This window comes from Muntiacus reevesi, chromosome 5 (assembly GCF_963930625.1).
Source record: "Muntiacus reevesi chromosome 5, mMunRee1.1, whole genome shotgun sequence".
In the NCBI taxonomy this organism is placed as follows: Eukaryota; Metazoa; Chordata; class Mammalia; order Artiodactyla; family Cervidae; genus Muntiacus; species Muntiacus reevesi.
Genome location: NC_089253.1, coordinates 97989720 through 98005154, shown reverse-complemented (window position 1 = coordinate 98005154; position 15435 = coordinate 97989720). Strand labels below are relative to the sequence as shown.

At 49.5% G+C, this 15435-nt stretch overlaps 1 protein-coding gene across 1 annotated transcript; it reads left to right on the top strand.

The window, feature by feature from the left end:
• The first annotated feature begins 2597 nt into the window (after positions 1-2597).
• Positions 2598-9083, top strand: CTRC (chymotrypsin C). Its single transcript, XM_065937151.1, has 8 exons — positions 2598-2637; positions 4079-4170; positions 4253-4350; positions 5220-5345; positions 6201-6337; positions 7124-7269; positions 8420-8572; positions 9069-9083. The coding sequence occupies exons 1-8, from the start codon at positions 2598-2600 to the stop codon at positions 9081-9083; spliced, it is 807 nt and encodes a 268-aa protein (XP_065793223.1).
• The last annotated feature ends 6352 nt before the right edge of the window (positions 9084-15435 follow it).

Genomic DNA, 15435 nt, shown 5'->3' with positions numbered 1-15435 from the left:
TGCTTAATGGGCCCCACCCAGGATGTAACAGCTGCCACTCGAGAGGCCTGTCCCAGCAACTAAAAATAACGGGCCCCACCCCGGCACCTGCCCTGCTTCTCAGGCTCTCACCACACCCTCATTGACTCCCAACCTTGGCATCGCTTCTCCTAACGTTCCCCACACCCCTGAGCCCAGCCTCTGCCAAGTCACTCATGGTTATTTTTCCAGCATAGTCTGGCCCTGAGTGGCTGACTGACATTAAGTGCCCACATCCTGGGAGGCCCCACTCCAGGCCCTGGAGTACACGAGGGTCAGGAGGACAGGATGGGATTTCAGCATCCTCGGAGTCTCAAGTCCTCAAGTTCATTTGGGGTTTGTTGTTGTTGTTGTTGTTATTTTTAATTTTAATTTTTTATCAAAGCATAGTTGATTTACACTGTTGTGCCAATCTCTGCTGTATAGCAAGGAGACTCAGTTATACACATATAGGCGTTCTTTTTTATATCTTCTTTTCCATTATGATTTATCACAGGAGACTGAATATAGTCCCCTGCGCTATAACAGAAGGGCCTTGTTGTTTATCCATCCTATTTGTAAGGTTTACATCTGCTAATCCCAGAGTCCCAGTCCTTCCCTCTCCCAACCCTTGGCAACCTCAAGTCTGTTCTCTATGTCTGTGAGTCTATTTCTCCTTAATAGATAGGTTTGTTGGTGCCATAGTTTAGATTCCACATATAAGAGATATCATAGGGTATGTCTTTCTACTTACTTCACTTAGTATGATCATCTGTAGTTGCATCCATGTTGCTGCAATAGCATTATTCATTCTTTTTTTATGGTTGAGAAGTATTTCATTGTATACATGTCTTCTTTACCCACTCATCTGTCAATGGACATTTAGGTTGTCTCCATGTTTTGCCTGTTGTGAATAATCCTGCTAGGAAAACAGCTGCATGCATCTTTTTGAATCTCAAGTTCATTTTGGACATGGAATCTGCAGAAAGGGGCCCTTTTCCCACCTGTGCCCATCAAGTTCCCACCCAGGATTAACACGCTCTCATTTGGGACTCTCAGACCTTGGCCCAGAACATTCAAAGGAACGTTTATTACCTTGCCCAGCGGGGAGCTCCAGCGGAGCTGAACCGGATCTAATCCTCTCTGTGGCCCCAGCCCAGAGCCTACACACAGGAGTTGCTCAGCTAGTTCGGGAGGAATGAAGGAATGAATGACTTCAGTGTACTTACTAAGTCAGTGCCACACAGTCTGGGTAGGCAAGATGAACAGCTTTAAGTTAATCCAACTCCAAGCCCTCTGTCTTCCAACTGCAGCAATCCACTCCCCAGGGCACCTCTCTGCAGATATTCACCAGCCCTTCTGGGGCTGTTTCATCATCTCGGTGGTCAGAAGATCAGGTCAGCCAGCCAAGTGTCACCACCATAACTTTAGGCAATTTGAACCCCTGGAGTGATGACATCCTCTGGCCAGTGGTTTTCCCTGCACCAGAGCCAGGTCAGGAGGGGCTGGCACTAGCCACGCACACTACCCATGCACATTAGCCATGTACACTAGTTGTGCGCCAGAGGCAGCTCCCACCTCCACCCAGTTGCTCCCAGTGAGAGCATGGTTAAATAATGCCCAACATGACCAGTGAGCCCAGCTCAGAAAACAACTTCCAAACAGCGCATGGAGGAGTTCAAAGAAGACAAAGAAGAGAAGTCAGGCCTTGGGGCAAATGAAGTAAACTGACTCTCCCAGGTCAAACCTGAACCCCAACTGCCCAAGGCTCCAGGTGGAATTTTTGGTTGCACTCAACCTTTACATCTAAATCACGGAATCTAAGATCTGAAAAGAGCCCAAGAGTTCATCTGATCCTACATGCCCATTTTAAAGAACGGAAGACTGAGGGCCTTGCAGGGAGACAACTAAGCAAGCTCCAAGTAGGAATTTGGCCAACCAAAGCCTTCCAGGGTATGCCAGGGCCTCAGCCTCCATCCATAACCTGGGGGGAGAAGGTGTTGCAGAGCAGGGAGTACCCCAAGATCCGACAATATTAGTTGAATGAGGGAGAAAGAAAGAGCTATAAAGACAGAGAAGGAAGCGGTGCATCATAGCAGTTTTTGGCCGTAGGCTGACATTTGAAAGACTGACTTCAGACCCTGGTTCTGTTGTAGTGCAACTGTGTGACCCTGAATGGTCACTGACCCTCTGAGTCTCAGCTTTGTCACGTTTAATCAGTGGACAAGAGTGTCTACTGCGTGTTGTTGGGAGAATTAAGGGACTGCAAGAGTTACTGAGCATGGCAACCAGCACATAGTAGGTGCCTAGTAAACAACAACTAAAAAGAATGAGTCAGGCCAAGCAGCGTGATGGGGCCCCCATACCCGCAAATGCCAGAGTTTGCTCTGTCTCTGGATATCTGGGAAATCCATGCCGCCGAACCAGCTCCATCTCTGCCCAAATTAAACAGTAACCACCCAAGGTCAGGGAAAAGGCCTTGGCAGAACAGGTTTCTTCCAAGTGGTGGCTCAGCCTTGACGAGGTGGGTCCACCCCCCACCTGCCTATAAGTGCTGCCCTGGCCACCGCGACTTTCACCTGATTCTGACCATTCACAACATGTTGGGCATCACGGTCTTCACCGCGCTCCTGGCCTACGGTAAGCTGAGGCTCCATGACCAGCTGCAGCCATCAGGCTGTGAGCTCGGACAAGGATGGGGGCAGGGGCCCTCTGCTCTCCAGGGCTTTGGGAAAGGAGCTTTGGGGTTCAGTGTGGGTCCAATTACTACTGATCAGCTGTGTCAAATGAGCTACTTGCCTGCTGGGCAACTCTGCTTCTGAACCTGCGAAACAGGGCTAATGATCTGACCTCCCCAGGGTGAGGATGAGCGATGAGGTGCAGAAAGATGTAGCATCAGCCTGGGGACACAGAAGATGCCTCATCCCCGGGTACCCTGGGGACCCTCGGGGGGCCTGGGCTTCCCAGCTGACTCAGTGGTAAAGAACCCTCCTGCCAATGCAGGAGATGCAAGTCCAATCCCTGGGTTGGGAAGAGCCCCTGGAAAAGGAAATGGCAACCCACTCCAGTATTCCTGCCTGGGAAATCCCATGGACAGAGGAGCCAGGCAGGCTACAGTCCATGGGATTGCAAAAGAGTTGGACACAACTTAGCAATTAAATAATATCGGGGCCTACCTTTCCTGGGATCAGCATATCTCCTTTGGGGATTCTGTGTTGGCACAGAGGATGGCAGCTTTCCATGTTGGCAGCCTTCTCCCAGATTGGGAGTCAAGGAACTTGACTCGAATGTCACTCTCTCTCAGCAGGACCTAAACAAGCTATATCACCTCTCTAAAGCTCACTGGCTCTTTTGGCAAATAAGAGCACTTCATTAAGAGTCCTCCAGTTGATAACAACAGTAGTAATAATAACAGTAGCTGCTCCCGTGTACTGCATGTTTACTCTGTGCCAAGCGCTCTGCTAAGCCCCTGACATTCCAGAGTCAATTTGATTCTCCATCAACCTTGAGACGCAGGGTCTATTAATATAGACCCATTTTACAGATGAGGACCCTGAGGCACAGTGAAGTTCACTAGCTTCTTCAAGATCACATGGCTGGTTAGTGGTGGAGGCAGAATTTGAGTCTGAGTCTGCCCAGCACTTGCTCTTGACCATGCCACAGCTAGGGCAGTCTGGAATTCTGTGGGTTCCATGTTCACACATCCCCACCATGCTGTGGCCTCAAAAGGGACAACAGGGTAAGGATGAAGAACACAGGTGTACCTGGGCACTCACACCAAGCCAGCCTACCTTGGTGTTTCCTTCAGTGGTTTAACTTTCACTCTGTACCAGACCTTTTGCTCAACTCTTCATATACATCATTTAGTTCTTAGGACAAACTTACCAGGCTAGTGCTATTCTACCCATTTCACAGAAAGGGAAGTTGAGGCCCAGTAAACTCAATGGCTTCCCCAAAGTCTTATAGGAAAATCCAAACCCAAGTCTGCCTAGCCCCTAAATATGTGCTCTTTCCACCTGTCCCTTCCCCAGTGAGACACCAGGCACCCTCACCTGTCCTCCCCCTCTCCTGTCTCCCCCAGCCTCCAGCTGCGGGGTCCCCATCTTCCAGCCCAACCTATCAGCCCGCGTGGTGGGAGGAGAGGACGCCATTCCCCACAGCTGGCCCTGGCAGGTAAGCTCACGGCGGGGTGGAGAGCGGCGTGGGGAGTGGGCCCCTGGGGGCTGACACACGCTCCTTTCACATCCTCCCCCAGATCTCCCTCCAGTACCTCAAGGATGACACGTGGAGGCACACCTGTGGCGGCACCTTGATCACCCCCAACCACGTCCTCACAGCCGCGCACTGCATCAGGTGAACCGGAAGTCACCCAGACGCCCCGCCGCTGCTCTTCCGGGGCACACGCTCCAGACAGCGGCACAAACAGGCTACTCTCATCCAGTAACTCAGTTGTCCATTTATTCATTCAACAAGCATGTAGGGAGCGCCTACGATGTGCCAGGGAACGTGGCAGTGAAAACGCAGTTTGTGCTCTCAGGGAACTTATTATACTCTAGTAGAAGACAGAGTGGCAGGCCATCCAACAAGTAAATATGTAACAAAATAAGTGGTGGTGAAGAAAAACTAAGAAGCAGGAAGAGGCTAAAAAGTATGAGGGGTTCTATTTTAAATGACATGGCCCAGGGAAGAGCTCTCTGAAAAGGGGATACTTGAGCCAAGATCTACAGAAAAGAAGGGAAGAAATCTCTGGTCTGGAAGTAAGGTGTCACAGGTGGAGGGAAGAGCCGATGCAAAGGTCCAGAGGAGGGAGTCCACTTGGCATGTTTGAGAAATAAAATGGAAGCCGGTGTGGCAGGAGCAGATTGTGTGAGGGGAGAGGAGGAGGTGGCTAGAGAGGCATACAGCTGAGATAATGCATGCCAGCAGCAGTGTGAACTAGTTCATCTTCACGGCATCCCTGGCAGGTGAGTTTCAAGGTTATCCCCACCTTACAGGTGAGGAATTGAGGCCCGAGCCTGCCCACCCAGCAATCAGAACAGACTTGGCTCCAAGACCAGGGTCCTTACCCTGTGCCCTAGGAAGGGTCAATGGGGTGAACTGTGCCTTCCCCCAAATGAGTCCCACAGTGACCCCAAAGCTGCATCACCAGAGCCCCAACTTCCCTCTCTACCCTGCCGACCCATGGGGGCAGGACCCTGACTTGGCCCCCTTGCTCTGTCCAGCAACACCCTGACATACCGCGTGGGCCTGGGGAAGAACAACCTGGAGGTGGAGGACGAAGCAGGCTCCCTCTACGTGGGTGTGGACACCATCTTTGTCCACGAAAAGTGGAACTCCTTCCTCATTCGGTGAGTGCCCAGCTAGCCATCACACGGCCCCCAGGGACAGCTCAGAAGAAGAGGGGGTCCCTGAGATGGAGACAGAGCCTGTGCCTGGGCCCCATCCTCACCCTGAACAGCCCGCAGATGATGACTTTACGCAAAATAGCAAAATGCTAAGAGAAGACGGACACCCCTCCCATCCCCATCATTGACCAAGGGGCTCCAGAAAGTACACATGGACTAAGGATCCCGAGGCCCCCGTGATATGTTACCTGAAGTCTGTCAGCCAGGGGATGAGCCAGCACTCCCCTTTATTGATGCTTACTACATGCCTGCCCGCATTGCAATAAGCACTTTACGCGCCATCTCTTATTTAATCTTCACCACAGCCCGAGACAAGAACGCGAGGATCAGAGAGGTTAAGGAATGTGTCTCAGGTCACACAGCCCGCTAAGTGGCAGAACCACAAATCAAACCAAGTCTGCCTAGGGTTGTCCACTTTCATTCGGCGACACAGAAACATTAAAAATTGAATCTGCAAGTATTTTTACCGTCATAATTTCCAATTTGCTTTAGCTTAATTTCGGTCAATACAGTGGTTCAGTTACAGTGGCTCAGGCTTCTGCTCTTGTCACTTCTCTGTTAAGCCTGTCATGATGTGAAGACACAAGTAGGGGAAGAAGCTACACCTACAGGGGCAGGTGAGGCAGATCATTTGTTCCCCGGCATCTCTGTCCACCAGTAAAACCTGTCAGTCTGGGGTATGTGCAAAGGACCCCTGGTCACCATTGGCCTGACTCCCGACTCACAGGCCAGGCCTCTCAGCATTTGCTTGCTGCACCAGGCCCTCCTGTCATTCACCACCTCTACTTTGGATTCCAGCAATGACATTGCCCTTATCAAGCTGGCAGAGACTGTGGAACTGAGTGACACGATCCAGGTGGCCTGCCTGCCAGAGGCGGGTGCCTTGCTGACTCAGGACTACCCCTGCTACGTCACTGGCTGGGGCCGTCTCTACAGTGAGTATAGCCCCTGGTAAATCAAGAGCGCCTTCCTGGAGGAAGCAGCTCCCACAATAAGCATGCCACCCACATTTGCCCACCAGTTTCCTTTTTGCCTTAACATCTTCACGTCTTCTTAAACTGTGTAATGATGGCTAATATTTAGTAAGCACGTACCATGTTACAGACACGCCAAGTGCATATAAAGGATGCTATAAGAATTAAATGGACTAAAATTTGCCAAGGACTTAGAACAGGGCTGGGCATCTACTAAGTGCCATGTAAGTGACTATTGAATCAATGAAACTAACCATTTTGGGGTAGGGGATTAGATCATATACCAAGTATATTCCAGTGAATTGAATTCTCAAGTAAATTCCAGCTGAATGTAAAGGTTAAATGCAAATAAATGAACCTACAGAAGACTTAGAAGAAAATAGAGATCAGTACCTGGGAAATTTGAGGCTGAGAAAAATCTTTTAACATGTGACACCAAAGGTAGAGAACTACAAGGAAACCATTGACAATTAAAACCCCAGAACATAGATTAAAGATAAATGATAGTTATTTCTTGAGGGTTTTCTATGGGTTGGTTTTACCTTTCCAACCCTTTGAAGGGTCTCTAACCCAGTTTGGAACCATTGGCTCAGAGTCTTGCCTCTCAATAAAAGGCATATATGTCCCTCAAAGTCTTGCCAGAACTTGCCTGGCCTGGCCCAGCCCCATTTAGCCCTCTGTTCCCTGAAGGCATGGAGCCGGGGCTTCCTGGGCTGCCTGTCCAGTCACCACCCATTCTCTCTCCAGCCAATGGCCCCATTGCCGCCGAGCTGCAGCAGGGCCTGCAGCCCGTGGTGGATTATGCCACGTGCTCCCAGAGAGACTGGTGGGGCAGCACGGTGAAGGAAACCATGGTCTGTGCCGGAGGCGACGGAGTCATCTCAGCCTGCAACGTGAGTGTCCAGACTCTGCACCCCTGCCCTAACGCAAATGGCCAAGTGCTAGGGGCAGGGAGGAGAGCAAAGGAGTGAGAAGTGGGGAGAACCCATGAGGAACCCTCTCCCTGGAGGGAGACTGAGTCCCAGTTGGGCTCAGGAGACTTAGGAAAACCTTGTCACTGTCCCCCTTCCCCTCCCCACCAGCACTGTGGCCAGAGCATGAAGGCTGAATGTCAGTCTCTAGGTCCGAGTCCCAGTCCCACCCCTTCACAGCTGCATAACCTTGGGCAGGCCGTTTGACCTCTCTGAACCTCAGTTTCCCCATTGTAAAATGGAGCAACAGTAAGCACAGGGCTGCTGTGAGGACTAAATGAGTCTGACGCGTGTAGAAGAGACTTCATTCAAGTCCGGGCACACGTTCCATCGTACCGTCAACTCCATCACTCCAGGGAGACAGAGGACTCAGGGAATCTGACACAGAAGCAAGAAGCATCTAGGGAAATCAGAGACTGTCCCATTTTTAAACACAGGACCCTTTCCCCATGTCCATTTCCCTCACTTTCCTGGGTCTCCTACACAACTCCCAGCATCTTCACTTCTCTGGGCCGCTCAGACTCAGGCGTGGGACACTGAGGCACAGAGAGGGTTCTCATCATCCCAAGATCGCACAGCAAACCACGACTTAAGCTGATACTTTAGGGCTCCCCTAGGATACAGGTCCAGAGAAGGCAATGGCACCCCACTCCAGTACTCTTGCCTGGAAAATCCCATGGATGGAGGAGCCTGGTAGGCTGCAGTCCACCGGGTCGCGAAGAGTCGGACACGACTGAGCGACTTCACTTTCACTTTTCACTTTCATGCATTGGAGAAGGAAATGGCAACCCACTTCAGTGTTCTTGCCTGGAGAATCCCAGGGACGGGGGAGCCTGGTGGGCTGCCGTCTATGGGATCGCACAGAGTCAGACACGACTGAAGCGACATAGCAGCAGCAGCAGCAGGATAAAGGTCAAGTCACTCCCAAACCATATCTTCTCTCCCTCCCTCACTATGGACAAGCTGAGGTCAAAACAGGAGGTACCAAGGCAGAGAGGCCAACTCACATGCCCCACTCTGACCCACCCCTGTGGCCCAAGCCTCCCTCTGACGCCCACCCCATCTGGTGCAGGGGGACTCGGGTGGCCCCCTGAACTGCCAAGCTGAGAACGGCAACTGGGATGTGCAAGGCATCGTCAGCTTCGGCTCCGGGCTGGGCTGCAACACCTACAAGAAGCCCACGGTCTTCACCCGTGTGTCTGCCTACATCGACTGGATCAACGAGGTGGGTGCACCTCCCTGGCCTCCTTCCTCACTGCCCGCCCCTCACTTGTTCCTCTACTCATTCCTTCACCCATTCATTCATTCACCTGCTCAAGAAGTATTGATTGTTTACTGCATGCAGCCTTGAGTCAGGTGCAGTAAAGGAAACGGCCATTGACTCCCCAACCTTTTAATCCATTTGCTTCAGCAAACACTTCTGTCCCAGCCCTAGGCTCCCCACCAGGGCTCCCAAAGGTGAAATGTGGCCCCAACACAGGAGAGGAGGTGGCATGGATAGCCATCTATCTCTTGAGGAGGGACAGGGTTCATTTTGGGAGTAGGCAGTGTCCCGAGCCCACTTGTACAGTGGTGGGAAGTGCCGAGGGGGCCAACCCTGGGGGCAGAGGCAAGCCTGGCTCATTAAGGCCTGGTACTACCTGCTGTGCCCGCTTGTTCCTTCCTTCCTGGCTGAGACTCACGCCGCCCTGAGTCCCTCACTCTGTCCTCTGCTTCTCCAGAAACTGCAGCTGTGATTCATCCCCGGGAGCCCAGGCCACAAATCCTGACAACCGCAATAAACCTCTTTCCCCCTCAAGCTGCCTGCTTTCTTTTTATTTATTTATTTATTTGGCTGCACTGGGGCTTAATTACAGCACTCGAACTCTTAGTTGCAGAATGTGGGCTCTAGTTCCCTGACCAGGGATTGAACCTGGGCCCCTTGCATTGGGAGCTTAGACTCTTAGCTCCTGGACCACCAAGGAAGTCCCCTGCCTTCATTCTTGATTCTCATGTCCCCTGCGGGTTCTCTGGGGGCTGCCCCTTCCACACCAAGGATGCAAAGAGAGGCACCCTCATTCAGGCTGGTTTGGCCTTGAGGGGGAGCTGCTGGAGGTGGTGGGGGAGGAGGCGATCCCAGGAGGCCACCTGGTGCTGAGGGGACATGAGTTAAGGACACACCAGAGATTTGCCCACCTCCCGACACACACACACACGTCTCCTAAGCTGTGAACCACCCTGGTCAAACAGCAATGGCTTCCACATGTAGTCACAGCAGGGCAGAGGTGGGCAAGCTTGCACTGCACTAGACAGGCAGGGAAACTGAGGCCCAGAAAAGGAAAAATCTGGGCCAAGTCACAGGAAGAAATGACCAATAATGGACAAACAAGAGGCTCAGTTCAGGCTCCTTCGGTCCTGAAGCCGCCTGGAGGGCACATGGGGCCAGAAAGGTGAGGGACCCAGTGTCCAGTGAGGTGGATCCAAGTGGGGCCCCTGGTCCCTGACCACTGTATCCCTAGTTTAGGGCACTCCTGAGGATCGCCAGGGCTCCTAGTCCAGGGCTGATCTAGGAGGGAGGTGCCCCCACCCCCACCTCTAAAGTCTTCCTAGGAAAACCCTCAACTATGGCTGCCTCTGGTTGGTCCATGAGTAACTTTGGTTCCTGGAGGTGGAGACATGACCTCCCACAATGCCAAGCTCATTCTCAAAAACTATTTACTCAACAAGCAATGGAGGCTACAAGAAGCCCAGCACCAGCTCAGCCGTGGGAATCCAGGGAGAGTCCAAACAAGACCCCTGCTCTGCAGGAGAGAGACCCATAAACAGATCATTGAGGTCACTGTATAAGTGTGAAGGTAGGAATACAGTCCAGGAGAACAGAAAAGGGACACTTAAACCAGTGTCAGTTGGTGAGAGGAGTCCATGACAGCTTCCTAGAGGTGGTGATACCTCAGGCTGAGTCTTCACATTTGAACAAAACATATCCAAGCACAGAAAATGTTGCTGGTTGCTCGACCCAAGGGTCCCCTGGTCCTGCTTGACCTCCTTCTTTTGCAGTTGTCTCTATACTGGAAGGTAGATGTGCTAAACATTAATATTATTTGTCCCGAAGTCCCTTACAATTATAATAATGAAGGAATAACCAACATACTGAATATTTGCTATGTGCCAGGCACTGTTCTACAGGCTTTACATGTATTACCTCACTTAACCCCCAAAACAATCCTAAGACATAGTCTTTTAATATCATCCCCATTTCACAGATGAAAAAACTGAGGCTAGAGATGTTTCATGACTTCCCAAGGTGATTTAACCAGAAGGTGATGGAGCTGGGATCCAGACTTTGTTAATCTGGCTCCAGAGTTCATGCTCTGGATCACCAAGCTCTACTGCCCTGTGATGAATATGAATGTGGATGTGATGCCTGGAGCTAAAGCAGCCATTTTGTGGCCAAGAGAATTACAGAGACATGAGTTCATACATCATCAGGCTGCAGATCTGATGCCAGCAACCATTTTCTGAATATCAAGTTTTGTGGGAAAAAATAAATCTGCATTTGTTTTAAACACTGCAGTCAGGTTTTCCACAACTTGTGGCTCAGCACACATCTAACTGATACTCTTGGGGATATCATAAGGGGTCACTACTTTCCTGGCTAAGGGAAGGGAATAAGCAAGGTCATGGTGACTACTTGGGAGAATCTCAAGGCAGCAATTTCTGCTAGAGCATAAGGCACGGAGCATGGATAGGGTGACCAATGGTCCTGGTACCATCCAAGAGCTTCACATACTCGATCTCATTTATACAATAATCTTGACAACCTTGATTATTATCCCCTTTTACAGATGAGGTAACTGAGTCTCAGAGGGGGTTTAAAAACTTACCGAAGGTCACACAGCTAGTAATGGGGCACCAGGACTTAAACTCAGGTGGTCTGACTCCAGAGCCTGTGTGACTAACAACCATGTTATTCTGCCATTAATCCCCGACTCTCAAGGATCCTCTCACACAGATCCCTCTAATGGCCATGCCAGGGAGGGGTGGAGGCTGCGGGTGTGCTGACAATCCTGAGCAAAACTGGCAATTTTGAACTCAAATAGAAACCTGAGGAGAGAGTTATTGCTCACAGGTGTTCACAAAGGCCTTCACCAGCTGTATCAGCTACTTCCGGCATAATTAATAGTGCTGCATAATAACCAACCACAAACTCTCAGTAGCATCCAAAGACAGGTATTTATTGCTGACACACTTGGGTTCAGCTGGGAGTCAGTTAGGTGACTTATTTTGACTAACTGCCGATTTTGGCTGGAAACATTCATACGTCTAGGGGTCAAGTCTGGGTTTGATTGGGGAAGTTCAGCTCCACAGGGCTCTCATCCTCCTCCCAGGAGGCCATTGCAAAATTGCAAGGCAAATGGCATGGATAAAGTGAGAGGTGAAGAATCAGAGCCATCCTGGAAGTCTCTCATGCCCTCACATTATCTAAGACACAAATTAATAGCATGAAATATGGCAGAGTAGAAAGGAAGGCATTTATTGGCTAACAAGCAGTGACAGCAGCTGAGTTACCTAACCTCTCCGAGACTCAGCTTTCCCATCTGTAAAATGGGCACATCTTCCACCTCCCTTTGGAAGCCAACTGAAGCTTGTGACAGGAGGCGTCATTACTATTACTGACCTCATACCTGGACCCCCAATGGCACATCTCCCCTCTCCCTTTTATTCCTTAGGAGGGGGAGCTTTATTCCCAGCAGGCCCTGATGGCCAGTCCCCTAAAACTCACTCATCAAGTAGAAGCACCTATCTGCAAATGTTCACATGGTGATAGGCCAGGGGGCATGTAATAGCAGAGAATAAACACAGAGCATCTTCCCAAAGCACCAATTTCCTATGAAGATCGTGTGGGAAGGAAAAAAATGCATGTTAAGATAAACCCAGCTGTGTGATGAAATAATAAAAATTCAGATCAAGCTTTCCAAGTAAGAATGAAACTTCCCAGACATTAGATGTTGTGACTGACACATGCTAGACCTCAGATCGTTAATCTACTGAACACCAGAGCCTGAAAAACAAATCTGTTTTGTAAATAAAGTTTTCCTGAAAAACAGCTATGCCTATTGGGCTGCTTTTTGCAGTATAACAGCAGAATTGAATAGTTGTAACTGAGACCATATGGCCCATAAGCTTAAAACATTTGCTGTCTGGTCATTTGTAGAAACAGGTTGCCAACCCCTGATCTCCTCAGATTCTTTGATGGTAAAGTTTGAATAATTCTGTGCTATTCTGATATCTGAGGTCTGCAGGTCTCAGGACTGAAGAGTAACATTTTATTGCACATTGACAATTCTCAGTGTTCTAAGTGAATAAACCATTGCTTAATTCTAGCAACAACCCTAAGAGCTGGATAAGATTTTTATTGTTCTATTTGATAGGTGAAAAAATTGAGTTATAGATGAAACGTGCTCTAGCGCAGGTCTTCTCAAATTTTAACAAACAGGGGAATCACCCAGGTATCTTGTTAAACTGCAGATGCTGAATCAGTAGGTGTGGATACATGAGTCTGCATTTCTAACCAAATCCTAAGCTATGCTGGTCCAAACCACTCTGTGAGTAGTGAGGATCCAAACCACAGTCACTACCCAGAAGCACAGAGCTGCAAACCCAAGTCTGTAACCCCTGAGCATTGGATTTCTCAGAGGAACCTTATAAATGAGTCATAAATCTCATGAAAGTTCATGTCTGCATCTTCATGGCCCCACTGAGACCTCAAGGACACAGCCCAGTTTAGAACTTCACAGATTGCCTGGTTGTCCTTCAACATATAAATGGGGACTGAGCCCCAGTGGGAGGAAGCGGGCTATAAAACTCATCTGTCCTCCCAGCCTCTATTCCCTCTCCAGAAACCTGGATTATTATTTTGGTGCTGTCCCTCCCCCACACCTCCATCTGGAGCCTGGTACCCAGATCTAGGGGTAGGACTTGTCCTCCAGGTCCTAAGCCTGTCCAATCCACACTTGCATCCCCTCTCCCACCACAACCATTGGTTCAGGGATGGTCATGTGACCTGAGGCTGGTCCAATCAGAGAGAGTTACAGGACTTCTGTGGGAACTACCTGGAAGCTCTCACTCATTCCCTGATGGGTTTGAAGATGAGTGATGTGAGGCTACAGCAGCAAAATGGAGGTGATGGTTTTGCTCTCTAGAATACATTCGACAATGAGTAGAGATACTTCCGGTTGTCACAACTTGGAGAAGGTGGGGAAGAGACTACCGGCATCTAGTGGGTGGGAACCAGGACTGCTGCTAAATATCCTTCAAGGCACAGGATTGTAGTTCACAGGATTCTGGGTCTCAAAACAAAGAACCATCATCCAAAATGTCAATAGCACCATAGTTGAGAAACCCTGGACCAGAGATTCTGTAACCCTCTTGTCCCAATAGGACAACCTGTAGCTCCGACAGGCCATGTAATGGAGCCTGAGAGTGGACTCTCACAGTGAAAAGCAGAGACAAAAGACAGAGATAAACTGAGTGCTGGGGACATCACCAGAGCCCTGGATCCAGCCGTGCCTGAAACCAGCCCTGCTCCTGGGCTTTTCCACCTTGTGTCCCAGTGAATGACTTTTTGACTTAAGCCTATTAGGTGAAGATTTTTGTCACTTCCAAACCCTCCCAGAAATGTGATGAAATAGGCTGGACATATGTCTCTCTCTGTGTTTCATTCATAAACAGCCCCAGGCCAGAGGATCTGTGTGACTTGCCCAAGGTCACAGAGCAAGCCCATGGCATGCGCCAAACCTGTATTTGCTCAGTGACCTCCTACAGGAAAATCTTATTTTTATAGTAAAATAAACACAGATACATGGAACAGAATGGCATATTCACATTAATTCAAGATAAAATAGGAAACTTCAGAAATTGTTGTAGTAGTGACTGCTACAGACTACAAACAAGAGCCCAAACTGTTAAGAAGTTAGGGATGGAGTTGGGACTAGAACCCAGGTATTCTGACATCTAGTGCAATGGGATTCTACACCCCAGGCTCCCTCACCCTCCTCATGATTCTTGGCCAATTATAAATTTTTCTCACCCATATGACAATCCTATAATCCAGGCCTGGATTGTTTTTTAGGAAACTCAGGCCCAGTGACTTGTCTGTCCAAGCTATAACACTCAGTTCTGACTCAATGAGGACTTGAACTCAGGTCTTAACAGTTCAAGTCCACTCTCTGCTTTTCTGACTGGGCAAAAGGTAGAAACTGTGGTCACAGGACAGGTCTATCTCACCAGAGCCTGGCCTTCCTGGAACTGTGCTCTGACCATAAGCAAGGAGAATGAAGTTTTAAGGAAGAACAAGAACATCCATCAGGAACTCTTGCTCCTTTTTTCCACCCATGCTCCCTGCTACCCACCAAACACAAGGGGCTTATTGCAGTACTAGGAGGACATTTAAAATGCCACATTCAGCATCCTCAAGAAAAGGAGCTTGGAAATCAGACCAGCCTATGTTGGAATCCCCTTTGTGCCACTTTAGAAGCTGTGTGATCTTGAGCAAGTTCACTTTACCTCTCTGAACCTCAGCTTCTTCATTTGAAATATGGGACCTTTTGCTAGATTTCATAAGACTTAGGTTAGATAAGACATGTGAGTGCATCTGCCATGTATGTTGGGTGAGTGTCAGCCTCCTTTTCTAAGAAGTTCCTGCTTTGACCTCATTTGGAAGTTATTGGAGAAGTACAAACTGTTGTGGTCCTAGAAGAAGATGATAAATACCCTTCAGCCATCCTAATAAAGCCCTCTGCAGCTGCCCATTCTGAGGCTGCCCAACCCCACCTGTTCAGGTCTAGTTTGTGCTTCTCCCATGTAAGCACATTTTTCAAATCCTCACCACATCATTACAAAACAGACTGGGCACGCATTTCTCCTCTTGTTTCATAGACAGGCAGGTCCCAAGCCTTGAGACTTCCATGGCTTACCCTAGGCCACCCAGCAAGCCGAGGTATGGCCTAGAACAGGCTTCCTCAACCTCGGTGCCACTGACAATTGAGGGGGAATTGTTCCTCGTTGTGACAGGCTGTCCTGTGCCTTTGTGGGATATTTAGCAACATC